The sequence below is a fragment of the Micropterus salmoides genome, unplaced genomic scaffold (genome assembly GCF_014851395.1).
Source record: "Micropterus salmoides isolate LMB-PRFRI ecotype aquatic unplaced genomic scaffold, ASM1485139v1 Ms_hic_scaffold_14, whole genome shotgun sequence".
NCBI classification, from domain to species: Eukaryota; Metazoa; Chordata; class Actinopteri; order Centrarchiformes; family Centrarchidae; genus Micropterus; species Micropterus salmoides.
In genome coordinates, this window is record NW_024040485.1 from 24701640 (window position 1) to 24726814 (window position 25175).

At 40.7% G+C, this 25175-nt stretch overlaps 3 protein-coding genes across 5 annotated transcripts; 1 reads left to right on the forward strand and 2 right to left on the reverse strand.

The window, feature by feature from the left end:
• The first annotated feature begins 1184 nt into the window (after positions 1–1184).
• On the forward strand, positions 1185–10399 carry LOC119902472 (WD repeat-containing protein 48). 2 transcript variants are annotated; one of them, XM_038718684.1, is made up of 18 exons: positions 1185–1257; positions 1919–2059; positions 2183–2261; positions 2378–2590; positions 2700–2788; positions 3301–3402; positions 3486–3710; positions 4199–4273; positions 4533–4635; positions 4727–4824; positions 5102–5209; positions 5324–5420; positions 5959–6054; positions 6956–7061; positions 7207–7294; positions 8386–8462; positions 8611–8803; positions 8901–10399. In XM_038718684.1, exons 1-18 carry the CDS (start codon positions 1210–1212, stop codon positions 8994–8996), a joined length of 2034 nt encoding a protein of 677 aa, XP_038574612.1. In that variant the 5' UTR covers positions 1185–1209; the 3' UTR covers positions 8997–10399. The 2 variants fall into 2 exon arrangements, with proteins under 2 accessions (XP_038574612.1, XP_038574613.1); XM_038718685.1 differs by having other exon boundaries at positions 2186–2261.
• A 303-nt stretch (positions 10400–10702) lies between these two features.
• On the reverse strand, positions 10703–15602 carry gorasp1a (golgi reassembly stacking protein 1a). Its single transcript, XM_038718686.1, has 9 exons — positions 15431–15602; positions 13970–14050; positions 13669–13872; positions 13457–13543; positions 13199–13329; positions 12743–12875; positions 12411–12519; positions 12149–12292; positions 10703–12057 (listed from the first exon to the last, which is right to left on the reverse strand). Exons 1-9 carry the CDS (start codon positions 15491–15493, stop codon positions 11600–11602), a joined length of 1410 nt encoding a protein of 469 aa, XP_038574614.1. The 5' UTR covers positions 15494–15602; the 3' UTR covers positions 10703–11599.
• A 1396-nt stretch (positions 15603–16998) lies between these two features.
• On the reverse strand, positions 16999–24406 carry LOC119902475 (cysteine/serine-rich nuclear protein 1-like). Of its 2 annotated transcripts, none has more exons than XM_038718689.1 (5): positions 24255–24406; positions 21651–21865; positions 19852–20114; positions 19467–19769; positions 16999–18638 (listed from the first exon to the last, which is right to left on the reverse strand). In XM_038718689.1, the coding sequence occupies exons 2-5, from the start codon at positions 21862–21864 to the stop codon at positions 17670–17672; spliced, it is 1749 nt and encodes a 582-aa protein (XP_038574617.1). In that variant the 5' UTR covers position 21865; positions 24255–24406; the 3' UTR covers positions 16999–17669. The 2 variants fall into 2 exon arrangements, with proteins under 2 accessions (XP_038574617.1, XP_038574615.1); XM_038718687.1 differs by having other exon boundaries at positions 21651–21844; positions 24255–24386.
• Positions 24407–25175: the final 769 nt, after the last annotated feature.

A 25175-nucleotide genomic window follows, 5' to 3' on the forward strand; every position in this document is an offset into this window, starting at 1 on the left:
CATAGCATAACCGTAAGTTGTGGGTTGCGGGTATGAACGACAATTATACAGTTGTTTTATTAAAGTGTGTGAACTTGTTTGGAGTATAATGTCGCATTTACACCACATTTTACTTAATATTGCAGTAAAGACACATGCGACCGTGTGGCATAGCCTAACGTTAAAGCATGCTGATTCTACTGTGTCAGCTACAGAGAAGAATTAATCAATGAAGTCCATTTGGAATCTAAACCTGTTGCGCTTGAATGAACCCTAAGGACGTGGTTTAACACAAGCTGTCAGCAATTTTAGTGTGTGTTTGGATTGAGGGTTTTGGATTACCATGGGGTGAAGCCCACGCCAACAGTGTTAGCTTTTTATTGCGCCCTCTTGTGGCCAATGAGAGACTGCGGCCATGCCCAGTGTAGGTTGTAAGTTCGGGGTTTTAGCAGCCTTGGGATTTACAGTATAATTAAAAATGTACACAATTTAGGCTGATTCTAAAAATTTTAAACCCAGAATGAAACTCTATTTCTTCAACAACATAAGCTATATTTATCTCATTCCTGGCAGTATAAAGAGGCTTAGACTTTCATGTTGAAACATATAATATTAATACTTGATTTTGACACATGACCTCAGTATTTATAAAACCCTGGATACAGCCCCGGTTACAATATGATGTAATATTTCTGTTTTGGCACAGAACACTACAATGAGGCACAAGATATTGTCACAGTTGAACCCTGGGTCAACAGGCGTAGCCTATTGCACATCCATGTTGTGTATTTATTAAGTTATAAAAGGAGACCATATGAGAAAAGATGTTCTAATATATTCAGAATCATTCTTTAAATGATTAAAGACCTGCCTGTCTGTGTCTGACTCAGCTTTTCAGGGGCACATTTAACACAGCATTTTGTCCATGTAGTCTACTGGGAGCAGGGCTGATTGAAAAGTCTGACAGCAGCAGAAAGGAAAGGAAAATCATTTAATTATCTGTTAAGTTCTATGTGTGTAGAATGAAGGGCACAAAAACTTTTACTTTGTTGTGTAATGATAAATAAATTACCTTAATGTCCTCTTAATAATAATCCTCTGGGAAAAAGTCATTCCTACAGGGAAACTAAAAGACAGCGTTAAACCACATTACCCATAAAGCTCAGGGGCTCATGTTTTCTTTTTATTTCCCGGATATAGCGTCACAAGAATTGACTGTCAACATGCAAGATGGCCACGCATCACAGGCAAAATGCTGCTGGGCGGAGAAAAGTACAGGTAGTTGAATTAATGTTAAGTGTCTGACAACAGCAATGTTAGTGTCATCGGCTTAAAAATGTGCTTCACTGATTCTTGACTGGCAGCAAAATCCGCCGGCAAAAGGCAGCGTTGCTGTTACAAGTGAAACTCAAGCCGGCTAACCTAGCTAGCTTATCTTACGTTAGCTAGATGTTAGCTTCTTCTGCCAACGCTGGCGTCTAAATAATTATATATTTTTGTAAAATATTGTCATATAAGTACGTGTTGAATATTGTATAACATAACTACCAAAGTCGTCAATTAGCACAAATGATTCATGTGCTGTCTTAGCAGTATTTTTATGCTTTTGCAGCGTTAACGGTAGCTAACGTTAGACAGGATCTGGGCTCGGTCTAATTGCTGGAAAAAACGATCGTGTCTAGGTGGTTCTGTCGTGCAATCTGCAACTAGTCAATGCGACTAAATCAAGTTACGTTATAAGTACCGAATTCGTCCATTGTTAATGGGAATATATCGGGAATTCCCTCCGTATATGTGTCATTTAGCTAAGCTACACGTTTCTGGCCTTACACCGCAGGTGCATTGAACTTCAACAATTAGCGTGTTGAGGCTTCGAGGTATGCACAAGGAAGTGAGTATCTCGGAGTCTCAGTGTTCACTCTCCTCTTTTGTGTTTCAGGTGTCCTATGTCATTAGAGATGAGGTGGAGAAGTACAATCGAAACGGGGTGAATGCACTCCAACTAGACCCTGCGCTGAACCGGCTCTTCACTGCTGGAAGGGACTCTATCATCCGGATATGGAGTGTCTATCAGCACAAAGTAGAGCTTCTTAGAATCTTAATCTATATTAAAATATTACACCCTGCAGCTGTTCTGTCACATGCATCCATTCTTCTTATTCTCAACAGTGCATTTTTCTTAATTTCTGTTCTGTCATTGTAGCAGGACCCATACATTGCCTCGATGGAGCATCATACAGACTGGGTTAATGACATAGTTCTCTGTTGCAATGGAAAAACATGTGAGTTTGACCTCTATTTAATTTAGGGGTTACACATTGTTTATCTTCTAAAGCTGCTGTTTTATTCTAGTGTTCTGGCTGACGGATCGGTCTGATACCCTTTCTTCCTTTTTCAGTGATATCTGCCTCATCAGACACAACAGTCAAAGTATGGAACGCTCATAAGGGATTCTGTATGTCAACGTTACGAACACACAAGGACTACGTGAAAGCTCTGGCCTACGCTAAGGACAAGGAGCTTGTGGCGTCAGCAGGTCTGGACCGGCAGATCTTTCTGTGGGATGTGAATACACTAACAGCACTTACTGCTTCCAACAACACTGTCACCAGTAAGTATTGTTTGTTTCTGTGTGCCCATTTCTGTCCCATAAGTACTGTTTGATTGTTGTCTGAGAGAGATTCTGTGCCTCTGGGCTCACTATAGTTTGTCTCCAACAGCCTCGTCACTCAGTGGGAACAAGGACTCTATCTACAGTCTGGCTATGAACCAGATGGGCACGGTCATTGTATCTGGGTCCACAGAAAAGGTTTTGGTTTCCATCAGTGTCACACATACGCACATTAAGACAACAATAACTTCACCAGTCATGTTAACATCTTATCTTGGCTATGTAGTACATTTTTAGCATGAAGCTAGCTTGAGAATGTACTCCAATGACAGATACACAGTAAATTACGTTAAAATCTCTTTAATTATTGCGGCACGTTTTTGTCCTAATTTGATTTCTGCATGGTGTTTGGATTCTATATGTGCACCAGAAAGATCAGTTTGTATTTCTATACATGATTGGTGCAAGTGTTATAGCTTGTTGGGGGAAATGTTTTGGATGTTTTACGCTTTTGATGTGTAGAAAATGACATGCACAACTTTCTCCATTTTTGCATCCTTTCCGTTGAAACATTCATAAGATGTTTTCCCAGTAGGCTACCACACATCTGTGTGGACATTACTTTACAATTGTTACTTTACTTAGTCACAGTGGTCTGGTCTAGTATTCATGTAAATGTAATGTGTCCCCCTTTTTTCTCTTGTCTTCAGGTTCTCAGAGTGTGGGATCCTCGAACATGTGCAAAACTGATGAAGCTTAAAGGTCACACAGACAACGTCAAGTCGTTGCTGCTGAATCGAGATGGGACTCAGGTGATTTAGGGTTTCTAAAATATACAGCCATGGCAGCTGTCAAACAGAATTTAAAAACCTAAACCTCCTGTCCTTCTCCACAGTGCCTGTCGGGCAGTTCAGACGGGACCATTCGCTTGTGGTCACTTGGCCAGCAGAGGTGTATCGCCACCTACCGGGTACATGATGAAGGGGTTTGGGCCCTGCAGGTCAATGAGGCCTTTACACATGTCTATTCCGGAGGCAGAGACAAAAAGATCTACTGCACTGACCTCCGTAACCCAGACATCCGTGTGCTCATATGTGAGGAGAAGGCTCCAGTGCTCAAAGTAAGCCCTACGAAAATAATCTTTGTGGGATTTTTCATTTTTTCATTTGAAAAGTTTATATTTGAGTTATAATTGAGCAGTATGGGTCTTACCTGTATGCTGACCATTGCTTTCAAGTGGTGTCTGCTTACAGTGTAGATGGATGTGGCAGTTTGTATTTAACTATCTCTCATTTTACCTGAGATTGTTTTTTCTTTTGCTTGCATATTATACATATTCCCTTTGCTTACAAAATCTCAGAAGCATGTCACTGTACAGACATTGTCACCTGCATGATTTGGATTGGATTTCTTTTAAGGCTTTTCTTTTTTGTTCTTCAATAGCAGTGATAGTGTTTATTTTAAGAGAGGTTGTACTATATTGTATTTATTAAAAATACATAGAAGTTTAAAAAACAGATGTTGTCAGCCCATATTCTCCCCAGTCATTCCTCTACTCATAGCTAACCATTGGGAGTCACTCAGCCTTTTGCCGTCTCTTTTGCTCAGATGGAACTGGACAGATCTGCTGACCCACCTCCAGCAATCTGGGTCTCCACCACCAAGTCATCTGTAAATAAATGGGTAAGCATGTGTGACACCTGTCAACACAATGACTCTGGAAGTGTGGAGAGATACTTGTGCATGTGGCCACGCCTAATGCGATTCAGTAATCCTCCTGTCATTTTTGTAGAAATTTTAAACCAGCTTTGTGATGGGTGGAGGAGGGGGGGTACACAAAAGATAATTGCATTACATTAATTACAGCTATTGCTGCAAAGAAGCAATGATTAAAATCCAGGATAATCTCTTAATGATTATTTTTCTGTGTATGTGTCTGCAGTCTTTAAAGGGAATGCATAACTTCAGGTCATCAGGGGAGTATGACAATGACTGCACTACCCCTCTGACACCACTGTGCACTCAGCCAGAACAAGTCATCAAGGGTAAACTTGTGTTTTCTTGATCTGAAACTACAGTGTTCCCCATATCCTTCTCCCTGACATTTTAGTAAGTCAAATTCTGTGTTGTTTGCAGGAGGTGCCAGTATCATACAGTGCCACATTCTGAATGACAAGAGACACATACTCACCAAAGATACCAACAACAATGTGGCTTTCTGGGATGTCCTGAAGGTAAACACCACTCGGTAGTTATGATATTTGTGCCCGTGTTAGAGGTGAGACTGCATCTGTTTTTCTTTTGTCCTAACTTTAATGATTCCGGTAGTTAAAATTATATTTTAGCAAATGACACCACAGCCAAGTTAAAGGAGGACTGTCTCAGTTATTTGGTGCTCACCAGCCCTAATGAGCTACTGCCCTTGAGATTAATCACAGCTGAGTCTGGTGAGAAGTCACTCCTGGTGGTACCTGTAGGTTGAATTGACTTTTATGTACGTTTTACCTTCAGGCTTGCAAGGGTGAAGACTTGGGGAAAGTGGAGTTTGATGAAGAGATTAAAAAGCGCTTTAAGATGGTCTATGTGCCAAATTGGTTCTCTGTTGATCTGAAAACTGGGGTGAGTCACAAACCTGCTTCTACGCAAGCTTGTCATCTACTTCAGCAGCTGACTTTTTCCAACTCTGTTAGTAGTCTCATAGTTGTGCGGCTTTTTTTATTTTTTTTAAAATAGATGCTCACTATCACATTGGATGAGAGCGACTGCTTTGCTGCCTGGGTGTCTGCAAAGGACGCTGGATTTTCAAGCTCTGATGGATCCGACCCAAAGTGTAAGATATCTGACCGTATCACATTTTATATACAAATAACTGTAAACCTCTTAGTGTTCCTCTGCCCCACACGCTGTCAGGACCTGGTGGCAAGTTTCAGTATTGCACAAAACTGCTAAGTTCATAGTGATATGATACACCGTTGGAAAGCTAAAATTCTTGTGATTCGACCAGTGCAAACTGTTTCAAGATACAATCACAGCAGCACCTATGAAGCCTCATAATTATCCACCGATCGATTATATTCCAACGAAAATGGTCTTCTGGGTACATCCAGACGATCCAATCCAGTAAAAACATTTATTCCAGATAATTCTATCAATAAATACCCAGGGACTGCTGCTACATCATTTCATATTAGCTAGCAGACGTGCCTAATATTTCATTATAGCCCCAAACCATGCATTTACTGAACTGTATTCAGTTTACTTTGGGAATGCCTTGAATTGGCGTTATAGGCAAATTTTTAAAGGAATGGTAAAAGGTTAAATAGAACTTTATATTGCACCACTGCTATTTTTATTTTTCACCTCTGCAGTGAACCTGGGTGGACTGCTACTCCAGGCTCTGCTGGAGTTCTGGCCCAGAACTCGCACCAACCCCATGGATGAGGAAGAGAACGAGGTGAACCACGGTAAGGAGCTGGTGGACTTTGCATCTACTGCCAAATCAGTACGAAACGTAAACAACTAGGGCTGCAGCCCCCCACCCCCGTAATGGGGGTCAGCTCTGTACTTTAATAAATATCTATCATCTATCAGTCCTTTCATAAATTCATAGTCATACAGCAAACATCAGATCAACAGACCAACCAGACAACTGCTGTACCAACACAAACATCACCCAAGTGCTATACAAGTTATTCTGAGGTGTAGCTCCCCGACACCCAGTTAACTCATGACTGTTACGGCCCAACCAGGAGAACAACAAATGCACGGGTGTACGGCTTACTTTTGCTAGCTTTCAACTCAACAATCAGTCATGATTTCAGTTAAATGCTAAAGTTACTGTTACCTTGTCTGTGGTCCGCTGACAGAACACTGGGTGCTTTCTGATCAGATGCCGTTGTGCTGTTGCGGTGAGCAACACAAGTTTCGTTTTACGGTGGACGGACTGTGACATTACAGAGTTGTTTTCTTTTAGCTTGAAATAATCCCATACTTCTTCGTCCCTCGCTATTTTATCTGTCTTCTTCCACTTTGCAAACCGCGCCATTATAATCACGTCATGTTCACACAGCGTAAGCGCGATGTGCGACAGTAATAAATGTCCGTGCGAAACTGTGTGCTACGTAGTTAAATGGATTAAACGAAGCATCATTTTAGCATTTTAGTAATCGATTTAATGGATTAATTGTTTCAGCTCTATAATCAACCCAAACCTCAGTAGTGATGCTCTGCGAACGTCAGTGAGCCGTGTGTGTTCATTAATCCACTTGGACGCTGGCTGCACACTTGACATCGTTTCCTGCTGTTAGTGAGCGGCGGGTGTCATTCAGTTGGTCTTACAGGAGCATTACGTTCTTGTGCCCACAGTGAACGGAGAGCAGGAGAACAGGGGCCAGAAAGGAAATGGATATTTCCAAGTGCCACCACACACGCCGGTCATCTTTGGGGAGGCGGGAGGCAGAACTCTCTTTAGGTAATCTTTCGCTACCACACATCAACGCCGGTTAAATCTAAATTCAGAAAGCTGCAGTGGGCTTTGTAAAGTCATTTTGTGTCATCAGTTTATATTTGTCATTTGTATTTGCATTGCTTTTGATGTCCTGTGTTGTGTGTTGCAGGTTGCTATGTAGAGATTCAGGTGGAGAGACTGAGTCCATGCTGTTGAATGAGACAGTTCCACAGTGGGTTATTGATATAACTGTAGATGTGAGTACAATGTTTTCACATTATATCAAACAGAGTCATAATGATTAAATAGACCATAAATTAAAAGGCTCATTTGAGTGTTTGTGTCTGCGTGGATGTGTGTGTGTGTGCGCTGCATGTAAATCAGTATGTGTGTATCCAAAAGCTCTTTCATTCAGAGAAGCCAACAAACATTTGTCATTCTCTTAAAGATGTTTTTAACTATTGAGGAAGTTGGATTTATTTATTTTTTCCAGTGTGGGAAGGCAATACATGTAGTTTCTGAAGAAGCATATAGGCCCCTGTACTGGCAGACATTTTGACTTATCATTAGAAAGAAAAGCGCAGGTGTTACTAATAACTAATTGGCGAGGGTTCTGCTCTATTCAAGTGTCCTAGTAAGCCATGGCAGTGAGCCAGCATGTATAATACCAAGACCCTGAAACTGGAGCTGCTAAATGGAATTCAGACATCATTCATTGTATTCACACCTGTGCTTGTCCAGAACATGAAAAGATATCTCTGCATTCAAGTGGTGTAGTAATAATCAGAAAAATGAGTTCCCTATTGGGGAAATTCGCTTGAATAACCCCTCAAGTCAGATTAACAACTCAAACTTTGGTACACAGCTTGCTGAGTTGACGTCATATTAAGCAGAAACATGGCGGGTGAAAGTAAATGCTTTTTATTAATACAAAGTGCATTTAAATTATTTGCTCGCATGTCATTTGTAATAGCCTATGGTATTTGGTTGTCAGTGGCTGTCCATGTGGAGTGAACTTGATTAGTTATTTATCAGCATTAAACCTGATTACAAGTCAGGTAATGCAGTACAAACTGTCAGCGTGCTTGGATAGCAGCATCACATACGTAACCCGTCACCTGGACGCCTTACAAAAACATCAATGTTGTTTCCACAACTTAACGCTCATGAACACACCGAAGTCGGAAGAACGACCTCGGGAAATCCGAGATGCATGTGAATGCAGCGCTTGTCGCTGTGTTTTTACCAGAAGGAAATGTTTCAGCATGTGCAGTTTACAGTTTGCTCCTGCCATTATTATTATTTTTTTATTTGAGTTAAATGTATTATCCTGTCTCTTATATTCCAGAAAAATATGCCCAAGTTCAACAAAATCCCGTTCTACCTCCAGCCCCATTCTTCCTCTGGTGCAAAAACTCTAAAGAAGTAAGTCTCCTGTCTACTCTAAATTGTATTTTCCTTTTAGGTACGTAATGCAGTGAACAGAAAACCAGTACATCTAGACCTGGATGCTGCAGATCTGCAGCCCACCTGCCTATTGAGAGCTGATTTTAACTTGCTGTGTGTTCTGCAGGGACCGTCTTTCGGCCAGTGACATGCTCCAGGTGAGGAAGGTGATGGAGCACGTTTATGAGAAAATCATCAACCTGGACAACGAGTCGCAGACCACCAGCTCCTCAGCCAACGATAAGCCCGGGGAGCAGGAGAAGGAGGAGGACATGGCCATGCTAGCCGAGGAGAAGATTGAACTAATGTGTCAAGACCAGGTGGGCACGCTGCCTTTTCTTGTACATTTTGACGTGAGTAAATCTTGTGCGTCCTCAGTCATTGTATTCACTTTTTACATTTTTATCTTTCTACCAGGTTCTAGATCCCAACATGGACCTGCGAACAGTTAAACATTTTATCTGGAAGAGCGGAGGGGACTTGACACTTCACTATAGGCAGAAGTCCACGTGAAAGCTGTAGTTTTTAAAACAAGAACTCTTTGTCATTTGCCAATCACCACCCACCTCTGACATGTAGTACCCTAAACCCCATTCTGTGGTCAAGAGTCGCAGTATTAATGAGAATCCGGTAAAATTTGTGAGGACGTGGTTCGTGGTGTATCTTAGGGAACTGAACAGAACAGGCCTGAGCAGCCAAGAGACACCTGGGACATAAGAGGTCTGTGTTTTTTGTTTTTTTTGTTTGTTTTACAGTTTGAAGAATGGACTCCAGCGATCACCGGTTCCTTCATTTATTTAATTTTTTCTTACATCTTTACTTTGACTGCTATGTTTGTTCTTTCCTTCCGATTAGCTTTTCTCATTTTGAAGCGACAAAAGCTAGGGTTGGTGTTTGTGAGTGAGCGTGTGCGTAAACGCACATGGATGTAGTAGACCTTTTGTTTGTTCTAGTACATTCCAGAAACTGTCCTTGTTCAACAAACACTCCCGTCTCTGGGTAGTGTCACAGTCCCTCAAAGCAATCCTTCGCTGTTCTGTTGTCATCTCAACTTTAACGTAACCCTGGTTTAGACATGTAATTATTGAGCTTGAACCTCATCGACAGAAGAAGTTGTCATCGTCATTTCTTTTTAGTTGTGCTGATCTCAATGGACTGAATGTCCTTTTTATTTTTGTAAATATATGTACAACATTTCTGGTTTAAGTGACTTTTTTTTTTTTTTTTTGTTCTTTTGGTTTTGCAGCAGTTTTATTGTGTTGTTGTACAGTTTACTTAAAACCAACAGTTCTTTTTCAAAATCCCTAGAGCACATTACAAGGTAATTTGACTTGGATGTTAAAAGTTGCATTATTTGTATTCACTACAACCCAGAAATTGCAGTTTACTCAAAGAATGTTAGTTGTGGTCCAAGTCATCTTAGTACCCAAGAAATTATATATAAGGTATGTATCTTTAACAGTAACTGTTGCTTACTCACTCTGCTTGGGTCATGAGCAGTGACTTTAACGGAAGTGAGGGCTGTTCTAATGTATATTTCATTTAGGTTCAATAGAAGAACAAAGAAACTTGAAGGGGAATCTCATCTAAGAGAATATGAATATTCAACCACTGTGGGAAGTGAAATAAATGGTAATACCCACTTCTCTCATGGTTTTGGTGACACCGAGAGAAGTGGGTATTACCACTTATTGTCCCATGACAACAGATCTCGTCATTGTAAATTCTCTGCATTTAATTTTGCCTGTGTGTGAGATGCCATTGTAGGGACGCATCGAGTGAGCTCTAATGGGCCAAAAACATGATGGGTACCATAATTAGACCATAACACTGCAATATCCCTTGTTGTAATAATTTGTGAAATATGTATATTTTAGGCATTCGAAGAAATAAATTGGAATGGTTTAACAATGAGATTTATGGGATTATAAATGGATGTTTCTTGAGTTGTAATGTGTTCAGCTGATGAGTGTGAAATAAGAAAAACAAGGGACAATTTTTTTTTTTTTTTTTTTTAAAGTCAAGTGATATGATTGTTTAACCATCAAAGATTCACCCATTTCGCATTCATCAAAAGACTCTGCACTCATTCCTAATAAAAGATACAATTAATTGATAAAATATCTGCAAAAATACTTTTCCTTATTTTACACACTAGCACCTGCATTGACTGTGAAAAACATTAAGAAGCCCCCAAGAAAAACAAAACTACTCAACACTTACCATACTTCTTACATACTGTATATGAAATGTGTCACCTATTTAAATGTACTCATTATCTGTCAAGTCATAGGCAGTACTTGTCTACTGTTGCATAGATCACATAATTTACAAAGGAAGGACAGTGTTAAATGAAATATGGGGACATAATTGTAGCGATACAAGCAGTAAAAATACATCAGACTGCATGGCTGTATAAATCAAATCAAAGACTGTGTCTAAAACGTATTGACCATTAAATCTAGTGTAAAAACATGTACTGACCGGTTTCACACAGTACAATACCCCAAAAAAATTCACTTTAAAATCCAATACATGATCTACTATAAGTAGTAAAGTTCCCCTTACAATCTTAGAAGCTATCTTTAAAAGCTGAATTATGGGAATCATTATTTTAAACACATCGACAACAGATGTAACACTGCACCACAATAAACCAAATGTAACAACTCATCTGAACCGGCAACAGTCCGGTAGCTTCAAAAACTTTTGATAGTGTCATGGAAGGTGCAGCTGTGTGTAAATGTATGCGTTTAAGTATTCAACACATTAGTGTAGCAGAGGCAAGGTCTCGTCACCATCATCTAATTTTGCACCAAGAAAGGAAACATGATCATACTACAAACTTCCTGGTGTGCAAATGAGCAGTAACTTTATATTCTCACATATAAAACAAATAGGATGTTCCTACAGTGCCTCTCTAAGTGTCTTTCTACTTATACACTAATGCTCTAGCTGGTTTCTGTAGTGTAAGACTCAATAACAAATATCTATATCATATCAGACAGCTTTTCCCTCGGTCTGTCCAGTGTTGCCTGTGTAGTTTCTTTAAAAAGCCCCATTGATTGTCAACTTCACTTCCCATTTTTGTACTTTATGTATGGCTTAATGCAAGCTTACTCAAGAGGCGGCTCATCTGTTTTCTCCTCATCACTCTCATGGCTGCAGTGTTGGCTCCTGCTCACATCTAGAGGCTCGGCAGACTCCTCCACTGGCCGTGCTGCATCCTCTGAGGCCTGAACGGGAGAATCGTCTGCCATCGACTCATTAACAGCAGAGGATTGGAGGAGATCAACAGGCGATGAGCAGGGAGGGTCTTCAGCAGGAGGTTGTAGGAACTCAGGGAGAGACAATGCACCCATAGGTGGGCTTGGGCTGTCGCTAGATGCACACAGAGAGCCAGCTAGGTCTGTGTCCAGGTGAGACGGTTCAACTGGTGGGATGCTTGAATCTGACAAAGTGTCAGCGGAAGCGAGAGCAGAAGTGAGGTCCATGGCTGCCTGGGAGCTCAGCTCTTGTGGGTCAGCCTTTATTTCTGCTGGTGATGAAAGCAGCACGCTGTCCTCCAGCTCCTCTGTACGAAAAGAAACACAACATAGTCTACAATCCTTTTGTCAAGTCAATACATGAAAGCTCTGACATGAACTGCTGCTGTTCTAACTTACCAACACCAGAGATGTCCGCATCCTTCTCCTCGTGCATTGTCAGTGAAGTGTTGGTCATGTCGATGGACGACATGGACAGATCCAATCTGTCCATCAACTCTGCAGGGTCAGGGTTCATCGCTGCCACTTCAGAGTCAGAGAAACCTGGAAAAACAAACAAGACGTCTGCTGATCAGATTTCTACGCAAACAGTGAGACGCCAAAGAAAAACACTCATGCCACATGTCGTCATCCCCTAAAACCACAGCATATCTGAACTGACCAGGGTCCATGACTCTCTGGATGGGTGGAGGTAGAGGAGCTTCCTGGAGGGTGACCTGCACCAGGTCTAACACATCTTCACTTTGGCTTGCAGGTGCCATTAAAGGCGCCTGAAAAACAAACACAATAAGCTCCTCCTAGTTGCTACTACCAGTAGTTTGATCTCATGTAACAGTATATGAAGGCAGCCAACAGTTAGATTAAGGAGAAACAAACAGAACATTTTACAGACTAAACAATGAATCACTTCTTTGAAAAAGTAACCAACAGATTAGCTGATAAAATTAATCATCAGTTGCAGCACAAACGTAGTAAATGTGCATTCAGATTCACCTCAGTGAATCCATGAGCAGGCAGATGCAGAGAGGGTTCCTCCTCAGGTAAAGGGGTGGAAGGCTTCTCCGTTGATACGTCAGGATGTGCTGGGATTCGGTGCAAGTAGCCGTAACCAATGCCACAACCCAAACTAAGAGCAAACATTTTTAAATACTTCAACCCCATTTATAACACCACTATTAAACAATTCATACAGTTTATAGCATAAAATCATGCTGTATAATCTGATATAGAAAAGAAAATAACTGATCTGCGTGCACCTTTCGCTTCATTTAGCTCCAATGATGCTAGACACAGGCATTATTTTTCTAATAACAAAATAGTAGCTCTTTGGGAGAACTGTTATGTTATCTAGAATATATAGTCCTACAACAACTTATTACGGGTGAAATTCAGTGGTTTTCTCCAGTTAGTCACCCTGAATAGCTTATGTATCTGTGTGTTGTCATGTACCTGCCCTCTCCGCCCCATGCCCCATTTGGCGTGACCACCACCTCTCTGCAGGCATCTGTTTGTATGTTATACACCAGGAGCTTCAGGGGTTTCCCTTCATGGGCCTCGATCAGGGTGAAGAAGTCCTCTGACTGGAAATCAGCAATACAGAATGAACTACAACTCATCTTTCAAAGATTTGTTAGGAGATACAGTTTTCAGCAAAATATGTCAGAGCCAAATGTTAGCAATAAAGCATTATACGGAAATGAGTCTTACATCTTGCAACACTTGATCTGCCCCGACGATGTAGTCACTGTGTGGCTGAAGCCCTGCCAGTGCAGCAGGTGAACTGGCTTCTACATCCTACAGGAGGCAAAAAGGAGTTAGCAACTGAACATCGACGCTTTAATGTGGTAATGAGTGCAGACTTTCAAATCAGCGTTCGGTCAATCAGTTTAGTTTTCCTAGCTCTTGATGGAGAAGCTCACCAGAACGTGCCAGACATTCTCAGAGGCACCTTGGTAGCTGCAGAAGCGAACACTGGCCCCTAGCAGGCCCTGTCCTCCCCACATGTTACTGGGCACCACTTCCAGCTCACGAAGCCTTGTGGTTTTAGTGCTATACACCTCCATCTTCACTGCTTTCTCCACGTTGGCTTTCAAAAGCTCCTTCAGCAGGTCATTTTCCTCATTCTGGGGAACAGTAATAGAAAGAGTAAAAAAAAGTCCTGTAGTGCAATGTAATGATTACTGACGTAACTACTTACAACAGGACAATCGATAAACTCACAAGTCTTTTGTGGTCTAGGGAGAGAATGAAGTCAAAGAAGGGCTGCAGTCCAGCCTTTTCTGCAGGGGAACTCGGCTGCACCTGTGAAAACCAACACAAGCATATTTACAGTGCCTTGCGAATGTATTCGGCCCCCTTGAACTTTTCGACCTTTTGCCACATTTCAGGCTTCAAACATAAAGATATAAAACTGCAGACTCTGTCCATAGGACAACAATCAGTCGTATACTGCACAAATCTGGCCTTTATGGAAGAGTGGCAAGAAGAAAGCCATTTCTTAAAGATATCCATAAAAAGTCTTGTTTAAAGTTTGCCACAAGCCACCTGGGAGACACACCAAACATGTGGAAGAAGGTGCTCTGGTCAGATGAAATAAATAAAATAATAATAAAAAAAATTCACAAATAAACATATCCAGGTGTTAGAAGGGCCAAGTCAAAGTCCAGACCTGAATCCAATCGAGAATCTGTGGAAAGAACTGAAAACTGCTGTTCACAAACGCTCTCCATCCAACCTCACTGAGCTCGAGCTGTTTTGCAAGGAGGAATGGGCAAAAATTTCAGTCTCTCAATGTGCAAAACTGATAGACGTACCCCAAGCGACTTACAGCTGTAATCGCAGCAAAAGGTGGCGCTACAAAGTATTAACTTAAGGGGACTGAATAATTTTGCACGCCCAATTTTTCAGTTTTTTATTTGTTAAAGTTTGAAATATCCAATAAATTTTGAGGCCTGCAATGTGGCAAAAGGTCAAAGTTCAAGGGGGCCGAATACTTTCGCAAGGCACTGTATAACTGATGTGGTGCTTCACCTTCAAACACCACCACTACAGTAAATAGCTACAACTAGAGATTTTTTATTATGGATTAACAGCTATTTTATTCTGAACAACCTTTCATAAATATTCAATTTACAATGATATAAAACACAGAAAAGCAGCAAATTTCCTATTTTGATAAGCCTGAACCACTAAATTGGCACTTTGAAGGGTTTGGCCTTTTCGTTTGATCGCTCCCGATCGATTTATCAGTTGATCATTTCAGCAATAACGCAATTGAATGTTGCAAAAATCACTTAAACTTTTGCAACATGAAAAGGCTGAAATAACGTGATCCATTGGAGGCTAGTAAAAATTATTTAATTTGCCCTAAAACCATTATATCAGTCAAAGCATTAGCTGCATGGATTCATCTTGTATTTAACGACTTTGATTAAAAATAATAATGTAACGTATTAATAGCTCGACATGTTTGGAGTCACTTTATTTGAGTTTAGTTACAAGCATGAATCCAAGCGAAGTGTTTAAATAAATAAATCAAACTTCCTGTACATTGTGTCAACTAAGAGTAACAGGTAGACTAAACAGTGCCAGCTCATCAGGTTTTACCTGCTGGTCTATTAGCTATGTTAGCAGTAACATTCATAAGCTGCACTAAACACAACAAGCTCAATCATTTCTTACGCCGTGCACGTGGTACCCATACGTTCCTCCTTCGGATACTTCTGAACTCTGTGATAAACCCATTTCTGCCGGGAACCTTAAATATTAGCTAACACAATTAGAAAATAACAAAAGTACGTGAGAATTATTACGGTTGACAGTCCGCGGCCATCTTGTCTGCAGTCCAAAACAATCGAACATCGCTTGTACCAAACACGCGCACGCTCATACGCGTAGTGCACGCGCTAGAAGCAGAGCCGCTTCACGTCACAGCGTTGATAATCAGCGGTGGACGAAGTACAGAGTAAAAGTACAGACACTGTAAATCTTAATCCACTAAATGTATAAGTCTTCGATTTAAATTTCTAATTGAGTTGAAGTTTAAAAGTACTTACTTTAAAAAAATACTTAAGTATCAAAAGTACTATTATGGTTGCTGACATGACAAACAGAACACGATTAAATTTCGGGTTAATCAACTAATCCTTTCAGCTCTAGGCTACTTGTATAAACTGTTGGGTAGTTTAATAATTTATAACAAATTATTGTATTTTTTAACTCTTAATGTTTTGTGTGTAACTATCTTAATTTGTAAAGTAAAGCTGTCAGATACATTTACTGGAATAAAAAGTACATTTGCCCCTCTGAAATGTGGTGAAGCAGAAGTAGAAAGTGGCATGAAAAGAAAATACTCAAGTAAAGTACAAACACCTTTAATTTGTACTTGAGTACTTAGTTGCTGTTCACCACTGCTGATTTGTAAAGTTGTCCTAATGGGCCTCTGCTCCTAACATGACCTATATGGTTAACTGTTATATTTTAGTATGTAACAATGTAATGGTGATGCAAAGACCTTAAACATGTGATAATGTTTTCTGAAGCAAGTTCAATAGGAGAATATATACTTTTACCAGCAGACACTTTGACATGACACAGGTGAAATTAAAACATTGATAATGAATCCATTTCAATTTATGTTTTCGGGTCTTGGTATTGTGAATGCTGAATGGCTCACTGGGACACTTAATGGAACTGAGTCTTCATTAATACTATTAGTTAGTTGATATAAGATAATTAGTTACACCTGCGCTCTTCCTGCCACGAATAGTCAAAATGTCTCCCATGAAAACGATGACGTTTGCAAACCATTGGACTAGGGCTGAACAATATTGCAAGAATATCTAATTGCAATAACTTTGACTATATTGCAATTGTGATTTGATTTTTCATTGAAAAATATATTTAATTGATTATGGTGTGGATTTTGATCATCTGTACCAAACAAAGATGTATATTACATATTGTGATTCTGATAAGATTTCGATTAATAGTTCAGCCCTACATTGGAATGAGGTACATAGTGGATATTTTCCTGAATCAGTTATTAATTGTAGTGTATGATGACAGAAGCCAAACAAAAACTTTTAGGTTTGCACTTAAAGAATCATGAACCACAGTCATTACACTATTATGTCAAGCCAAATATATAATCCTGTAACTTCATGTTTGCCCAGTCTTGTTTCTTCACATGTATTGGCAATGAACATAAAAATACCACTAATTTAATAAATAAATACATTTGAAATCAGTGAATAAATAAATAACAATGTTTTATTTTATTACTCCAATACAGAAATTTTCTATACATACTGTAGAGCATATCCAGGATAGTCCACAATTAGCCAGGCAGTTATTTAAAAATAATTCACACCCTGCAGGATTGAAAATTATTAAAGTTATTTTTTACATTACTGCATGCGTCAAAGTGGATTATCCTGCTTATACCATGGCCAGCTGCCAGCAAAATTTGGATATTTTTGGTGATATCTGGGACAATAATTTGACCTTTATGGTCTCTGGAATAAATATTACTTTAAAAAACAACTACTCCAAAATTCAGAAGTAGACAGGCATCCCAGCTATGTGTTTAAATTTGCAATTAGCAATGATGAGACTCTTGCATCAGAGCTGAGTGTTTCTTTAAAAAATAATACATGCCCTCTGTCAAATCCAAGAAATTAAATAACTTGTCAGAAATCTTTATATAGGTTCAGGAAATAAAATAAAAAACAAGACATATATTATTTATTTAAGCGCGGTTTCTCTGAAACAAAGGCAAAATTATTTTTAAGCAATAGAAAAAATATTTTATCAATCATCTTTGTACACTGAAATATTCTTACAAATACATAAAAGCAGTGCTTTATACATTAAATTCTCTTACGCAGTTTTGTTATGTCACTAGAATGCCTGGACTCAGCTATAAAAGCTTGGTATTGCTGGCTGCATAACCCTGTTCTGGGCTCGGTTCAGTCAGGCCGATCAGAGACTCCAGGAGGTAGGTGCTCGACTCGTACTGTGGCAAATTAACAGAGCTATACAGCTGGAGGTGACAACCGGCGTCTGGTTGTCTGTGTAGTTTGAAAGAGCTGTGCAGAGGTCCAGAGGTGTAGTCACAGTGAAAGAACTCCAGGTCAGAGTCAGAGGAGAGACTCAGGTCCACGTATCTGCCAGAGCAATAGTCCACAGTGGGGGAGGGAGTGTTGGGGAAGCCTTCAAGAGAGTCATTGTCAAAGAAGTCTCTGGATTGGTTTGCATTCTCATCAAGGTAATCTGACAGTGAAGTCCAGTTTATATTGTCTGTGAATGTATTGGCTGTCAGTTGTCCCTTACTGTCATTAGGAGTGCTGTAAGTGGAAGTGTTGCTGCTGCGCTGCAGTTGGCTGCATGTAGAGTAGTTATTATTGTCAGAGTCACAGATGCTGACAGCACACGACAACCCTCCATCAACTTCAGGGAGATTCTGACTCCCATTAAGACATCCTCCTGCATCAGAGTCGGAGGAGGAGCAAGAGGATTCGGTCATGTTGCTGCTGCAACTGTTCTCCTCCACTACCAACCGCTCTGGGATGAAATGAAAGGAAGGAGTGGTGGGCATGGTGAGAGGAAGGTCATCTTCCTCCATGGTGAACCCAAATGGGCAGCTCTTGTCCTGTGCACTCTGCACTGGATGGGCCTCATCCTGGTCCACATACTCTTGAAGGTCCTCTTGGAACCCTGTCTGATCCTCTTGGCTCAGTGTTTCATCTTGCAGTCGCTTCTCCAGTTCGAGTCTCATGGCGGTGTGGATGTAATGAGTCTGCACACCTCGGGAGTTGAACTCGATGCGCCCCTGAGTGTTTTCACAGCTGTCCTTAGTGCAGCCACATGGGAAGTTCAAGCGGTCCACCTGTGTGTAAAAGAAAGCAGGAAGACAAAATCAGTTCTGTGGGTACTCACACAATACAATACAGTACGATACAATACGATACAATACAGAGTATTGATACCAGGATCTGAAGAAACAAGTGCAGGCAAAAGTGTTTTTGGTTTGTAAATTAAAAGGTAATATATATATATATATATATATATATATATATATATATATATAATAAAATTCCTTGATTTGTTTACAGTGTTTACTCTTGTACTCTTCAAAAACAGACTCTTGATTAGTGCTAAGAAAAGTTATAGCTCCCATTGGTGTGGGTGATATAGAAAAAATCCTAAATTACAGTATACATATTCTGAAGAGTCAATTGCAAAATTGTTAATGAATAAAATAACAAGATAGAATGTTTGTTGAAATGAAAAAGAAAAAAGAAAAAAGAAATGGCTAAATGGTTGAAATAATTTGCTAGAAATAATGGATAAATAGTTGGCTAATAAATGGTTTGGAACTTGAAGGGTGTGGGGGTACGTCAGACACAAAAGGTTGGGAACCACTAGTCAAATACACCTGTGTAAATTAAAGGGATAGCTGCCACTGTAACTGTATGGTACAACAGACACATTTATATAATCTCACATTGCCCACCACTAAGCACCAAAGATACAATTTACTGTACTCTCTTTACTAAACATGCCTTCAACATGCATTATAACTGATTCATTAGAGATGCTTAACCAGCTCAAACTACAATTTACATTCAAGTTTGTTCACATTTTAGATGCGATAATAAAACATGAAATCCACCCAATCCACAAAGATAAATGTTGATGTTATTTTGTGTTGTACCTGGCACTTGATTCCCGCCAGACTGCATGCGCAGGTCTCTGGCTCACAAAAGCCTCGGCAGTCACATCCACAGGCCTCCCGGGAGAGACGCAGGGCGTGGAGCTGCCTCTTCTCCTCCCTGTCTATGCGCTTCACCCCCGTTGCCTGGAGGAGAGCCTGCCGCTGTTTGGAGGAGTACGGCTGAAGGAAACTTCCATCCTCCAGCTCAGCATCACTGATGTGGATGTCAGTGTCTTCATCTTGGATTTGATCCACAGTGAGCCTCTCTGCTTCCCTCTGGTTAATGGCCCCACTAGTGAGCAACTGGAATCAGCAGAACAGATAAAGTAAGGGGACTGTTGTATAAACAAGCAATGCAAATTAATGTAGAAAGAAGCGCACTCACTTTGTGTTTCAGTGCCTTGAACCGCTCTTCTCTCTGTCTTTCTCTAAGCCTCTCTCTGTGCCTTTGCCGTTGCTCCAGTGCATGCTCTTCCACCGTGTATATTTGGAGGGTGCTGTGCCTCCGCGTCATGCCCAGGGTGGCACCTCCATGGCTGGGCACACTGGTGAAGCCCTGGCAGCGTGGGAAACTGAACACTGTCACTTGATCAAAGCGCACGTTGCTCTTTGCACCTGCGAGCTTGGGCCTCTTCAGGGTGGACCGAACTGGTTGTGTTAGAAAAAGAGAAACATCAGAAAAAGTGAGGCACTGTCAGGTCCAGTTTTTCAGTGAGCCCCTGGTGCTTTAACAAGTAGGGGTGTCACAGTATACTATGAAAACATGAACAAGTCTGTCAGAGCAGTCCAATTCTAGGCTTGTCTTTGTCAAGAGTCAAACTAGAAAATCAGTCCTACGTGGTCAAAAATGTTTTGACCAGGAGTAAAAGCATTTAATCAACCTACTTAACCAGGAGTCCTAACCTGTTAGGAGTCACCAAGACATGGTGTTCAGGCAGAAACAATCTGGAGTAGGGAAGATTATTTGGAAAACTTAATGACAATGAGCTTATTAAAAGACACTGTTTTTGACAAAACCAAATATTCCCAGGCCAAATGTCAGTGCTCAACTTAATTGCAACAGGTGGAATCTAACATTAGGTTCAAATATTTTATATATATGGGTCTAAAACTCCAAAACACAACTATCAGAAAACATAATAACGGTCATGGTAATTTCTACTAGCTCTAAATGTTGTAAAACAGTGATTCCTAGAATTAGTCCTTCTCCTCACTGAAAGTGCATGAAGTCTCAAAGATAACTCCTTCTCTGACGTCCTGTGGGATTGTTTTAGTCCTAATTTAACTTCCACCACAATTCCTAGAATAAACACAAGCTCCTTGATAAGCACACACCCTGAACTTTGACATAGACTTTGCTTTCTGTAATTCACTGAGTGGCCACTAGGTGTCACACTACAGGTGCTTCACTGCAGTGGCTTGGGTCAATAGTTTAACATACATGTGAGGAGGAAATAACAAGCACAGGGTCTAATGCACCAGTTGACAGATCAAAAGAAGTAAAACAGGACCTAACTCTTTAAGGAGAGGTTTACCAGAACATATTTGGACTCTTTCTTCCAGTTTAGACTTCTATATCCATCAGGTTGCTGTTTGGTTACAGTTTGGCTTCAACAAATTATCTAATCTTCACTCACTGTGGCTAAACTCTAGTTCCAAAAGTCAGTAAACAAACTGCGACCAGCTGACTAAGCTCAACTCAGCTGCACTGTCTGTCTAAAAAGCTCCACAACGGGGCACTGTTTGCATCATGATTCAATTGTGACTTGTTCAGGCTCAAAAGAACAAGCCTGAAACTGTAATACATATGGTTTTAGACTGTACAACAATAACTCCAGAATTTGCTATCGTTGCAAACCTTTTGTACAGCTTTGTGATATTTTAATAAGGCAATTTGATATGAGTTGTTCAAAGGGACCTTGCTATTCAAATTGATTCCACAACATCCAATTGCTCAGGCAAATAATCTTCTACCCAACCAGACCGACAGCCCAGAGGCGAGTGCAGTGCATTATCTAGAAAGGCCCTAAGGTTAGTATTTTCATACGTGTGCTGCTGCAGGCTGATAAGAGGCACTCCTATGAACCACTTAAGGGAAAACGGTCAGATAAGGAAGAGGTTTGCATTATTTGAAGGAGGGAGAGAAAAAAAAATTCAGCGTTGGTTGTTGGTTTGGAGACTTACTGGGTAATCTGGTAGGTGAAGAAGGACTGTGAGGTGTGAAATCCTGGATGTCAGAGGGGCTGCTCTCCCCATCGGACTCCCACTCTGAGGAGGCAGGGGAGGAGAGGGAGGAAGACGGAGGAGAGGAGGAGGAGTAGCAGGGGTTGTCATCTACCTCTGCAAACTTTCTCTTGAGGATGCCTCTCATTTTGTGGCTGTGGGGGTTGATATACATTCTGCATGAACACAAAGAAAAACTTGGTTTCACTATGTATTATACTGTGGTAATAAACGCACAGGTCAGTCATGATCATGTCATGCATTGTGTGACTTTATCCAAAAAGCAGCACTTGTTTCAGCGTTCTCAACCTGATGTGTTTCCTCTTTTGCTTGAGAAACCAAAAGTACACAGTCAAATAATATGTCTTTTGAAAATGACAGCTGGAGGAATGAGAGCTCCTTCCTGTTGAGAGCTGCAACTCTGCCGGTCGAGCCGGTTTCAGGGCACGAGTTTGTTTAAGCTAATTACATCTTAGATAGTGATTCTCCAACATACTGATGTTTTGTGAGGGCACAAATACTAACTGAAGTCCTGCTTTTGCTTACAACCAGCTGAGCACTTCAGAGAGTTAAAAGAAGAGCTCTTTTTTCTTTTCCCTGCAGAGTAATTAACATTCCAATGATTCCTCAAGTTTTTTTGTGAATAATACGTGGAAACGGACCGCCCAATGCCTGTGTGCTAAGGACTGGGGGGGGATTGGTGTAATGGTTCAAGTGGCTGCTATTTTTGGATGTGAACATGGAAAAGAAATCCAAACATGAGTAATTTCAGGGATACAAAAGCAGCTGGGTTGTTCAAAGCAACTGAGTAAAAGAGATTGTGTTAGTAAAGAAAAGCTGTCACTAGCATATCATGTGTCACGGCTATTGTTTGGTTAAGGGCTGAAACAAATGATTTATATACATGAATATTTTCTTGATTAATTGCCATGGTCCATTAAAGCCCAATTTCGCATGTTTAAATGTCTTGTTTAGTCCGAACAGCAATCCAAAACCCAAAGGTATTCTGTTTAATGTGAAATAAATCATTTTGGAAGCTGGAATCAGAGTTTGTGCGTTCTTTTCCAACAATCAATTTAAAACAACCGATAGATGAATTGATTAATTAACTTATGGTTTCAGCTCTAGTTTCGTTTAGATTTTCCTGCTGCGGTGTAATGGTGATGGAAAACAGTCAAATCTGTCTGGTCTTATTCTTTAAAGTCTGCAAACTCAATGTTCATTTCTTTCTTTCTGGCGCCAAACAATCAGAACAGTTTGACCTCAAGATGTTTTAAACTCCATCGTGGTCCAATAAGTGACAGTAACACAAGCAGCTGACCAGGATTTCAAATGACCTCCCCTAAAGTCCCAGAGAGAAGGGTAGGGAACGTTCAACCTAACACGAAAACACTGAAAACAGTACAGCGTGTGCCCTCTTTAAAAGAGAGTACACCATTGTGAAATTGTAAACCACTGGCTACTTTCATATGCACTAATACTCATTCTGTGGCCACAAGAAGCTTCTGATTGTCTGCAGTAAGGAAATAGTTAAAATCCAGTGAGGCTGCTTGTGTGTGTGTCTGTATGTGTGTGTGTGTGTGCACACTCAGTGAGCAACTTCCTTGATCTATCAGCAAATAAGAGGTGAAACAAGAGACAGCATCTTGTGCCATTACACTGTTTACACAGTAGAGCCCCCTGCTGAATAATAGGCAGCTAAAAAAACATCTGCATGGCTGTTTAATATTCCCAAAAATAAAAAAGCACTATTTCTAATTAATGCTGCACTGCAGTATTATTACAGTGGCTTCTTGTCCCAATTGTATCACATCCATTACATTTAAAATCCGACAGAGTGGAAATACTTCACTGTACAGTCCACTGAGACCACATAAATAATTAAAAGGATCAAAGTAGCAGAGTCTGTGGAACAGGACGGGACTATATTGTATTAATGTACTAAAGTAGATAAGAATAGGCTGCAGGGCATTTTTGTGGACAGTATTTGGAGGAAAACGCTACTATGGCGCAGAATAGCCTAGTTCACACTATTGTGTCAAACACACTTTAAATCCCTCCAGGAATGCTGGATGTCATAGCGGGTTTTCATTGGAGGAGTGCAGGAGTCGTTTCCTGTTTGACAGAACAACCGTCATTAGGCAGCTGACCTCTTCACCCCTTTGCGGAGACACACGGCGATCATGTCAGCTTGGATGACAACACTGTTCCCCGTCTGCTTTCTTTACAGCAAAAACACTGGCAGGCACATTTAAACCAGAGCAAACTTCCTCTGCTGCCTCAGAGCAGGACAGCGCACAGACACCGAGTGGTAGGAAGTTTGTTTAAACAGTAGGCTACTCATTTTAGGCTGTTTCGTTCTTTATGAAGCATACCATTAATAAGAGTATAATTAACAATAGGCCTAATAGCTCAAATTTCGCAGAATTACAGGCTACTTTAATCTAGATAAATATACAAAGCGATACACATAAAATACGATATGGTAACTATATAAACCACAGTAATTACTGACAGAATCCTTTTGGGAGCGATACGGCGATTTGTTTTTTGTCAGTTACTCACCAGGAAGTAAAATACAGCATAATAACAAAACAGAAAAATGAAATTAACACGAAGTTATGGGTCTTGTCCGCGGTCCAGCCAGCTGAGCATTGTGTGTGTCCCTCTGTGTTTATGTGAGGCTTCACAGTACTACCAACTGTGAACATGAGAGGGCTGGCTGGGAGCTGCCAAAGACACGACAGTGAGCGGCAAGATAGTGCACCCCCCTTAGGGCCGCCTCGGAGCTCGCACATGCGTATACCTATCAGGATAGCTTGCAATTATGCTGTTCTTTATGTAGGGAAAGGCCATTACAGGTACATCATGAAACAGTAACATCGTTTTGTTTTGTTTTGTTTTGTACTGATTCAAACACATGACAAAGCTCTCTTTAAACGTAGCTAAAGACGTTCGGTTTCAAATCTGTTGAACCTCGTTTACACCAAAACAATTTTATACTCCCTAGCTTTAAAAATTGAGGTCATTTTAAACTTAAAACATATCTAGCTAACATTTTACGGTAGAAAGTCTTAAACGTGGCCCTGCGATGGACTGACGAGCTGTCCAGGGTGTACCCTGCCTTTCGCCCGATGTCAGCTGGGATTGGCTCCAGCCCCTCCGCGACCCTGTACGCAGGATAAGCGGTTGACGATGGATGGACGGATGGAAGTCTTAAACGCCAGCGCGTCTGTTCAACGAAACCGGAAGTGGTTGGGAGCATAAATCATCTCGCTTCACATAACTCGTCTCTGTGGCTCCGCTGACTGTCTTGACGCAGACCGTGACACCCGCAGAGGCAGGAGACGCTCTGTCAGTCACTGCTGCCCACATAAACCTATCTGGTGTGTTAATGCTGTACTGTTACAACCTGTGATGTAAATAAATACCTTTTAAACCTCCAGCTGGTCATTATCAGAAGACAGATAGCCACCATTATAAACG

Bases quoted from the DNA above. Each gene is read 5' to 3' on its own strand.
- LOC119902472 (XM_038718684.1), top strand. From the start codon at position 1,210: ATGGCCACGCATCACAGGCAAAATGCTGCTGGGCGGAGAAAAGTACAG. The intron at 3,403-3,485 runs GTGATTTAGGGT...CCTTCTCCACAG, and splicing joins TGAATCGAGATGGGACTCAG to TGCCTGTCGGGCAGTTCAGA. The intron at 3,711-4,198 runs GTAAGCCCTACG...TCTTTTGCTCAG, and splicing joins AGAAGGCTCCAGTGCTCAAA to ATGGAACTGGACAGATCTGC.
- gorasp1a (XM_038718686.1), bottom strand. From the start codon at position 15,493: ATGGGTTTATCACAGAGTTCAGAAGTATCCGAAGGAGGAACGTATGGG. The intron at 13,873-13,969 runs GTGAGTTTATCG...ACTGTTCCCCAG, and splicing joins CCCTAGACCACAAAAGACTT to AATGAGGAAAATGACCTGCT. The intron at 12,876-13,198 runs GTACATGACAAC...GTTTGCTCTTAG, and splicing joins GCATGGGGCGGAGAGGGCAG to TTTGGGTTGTGGCATTGGTT.
- LOC119902475 (XM_038718689.1), bottom strand. From the start codon at position 21,864: ATGTATATCAACCCCCACAGCCACAAAATGAGAGGCATCCTCAAGAGA. The intron at 20,115-21,650 runs GTAAGTCTCCAA...TAACACAACCAG, and splicing joins TTCACCTACCAGATTACCCA to TTCGGTCCACCCTGAAGAGG. The intron at 19,770-19,851 runs GTGAGTGCGCTT...TGCTGATTCCAG, and splicing joins TCAAGGCACTGAAACACAAA to TTGCTCACTAGTGGGGCCAT.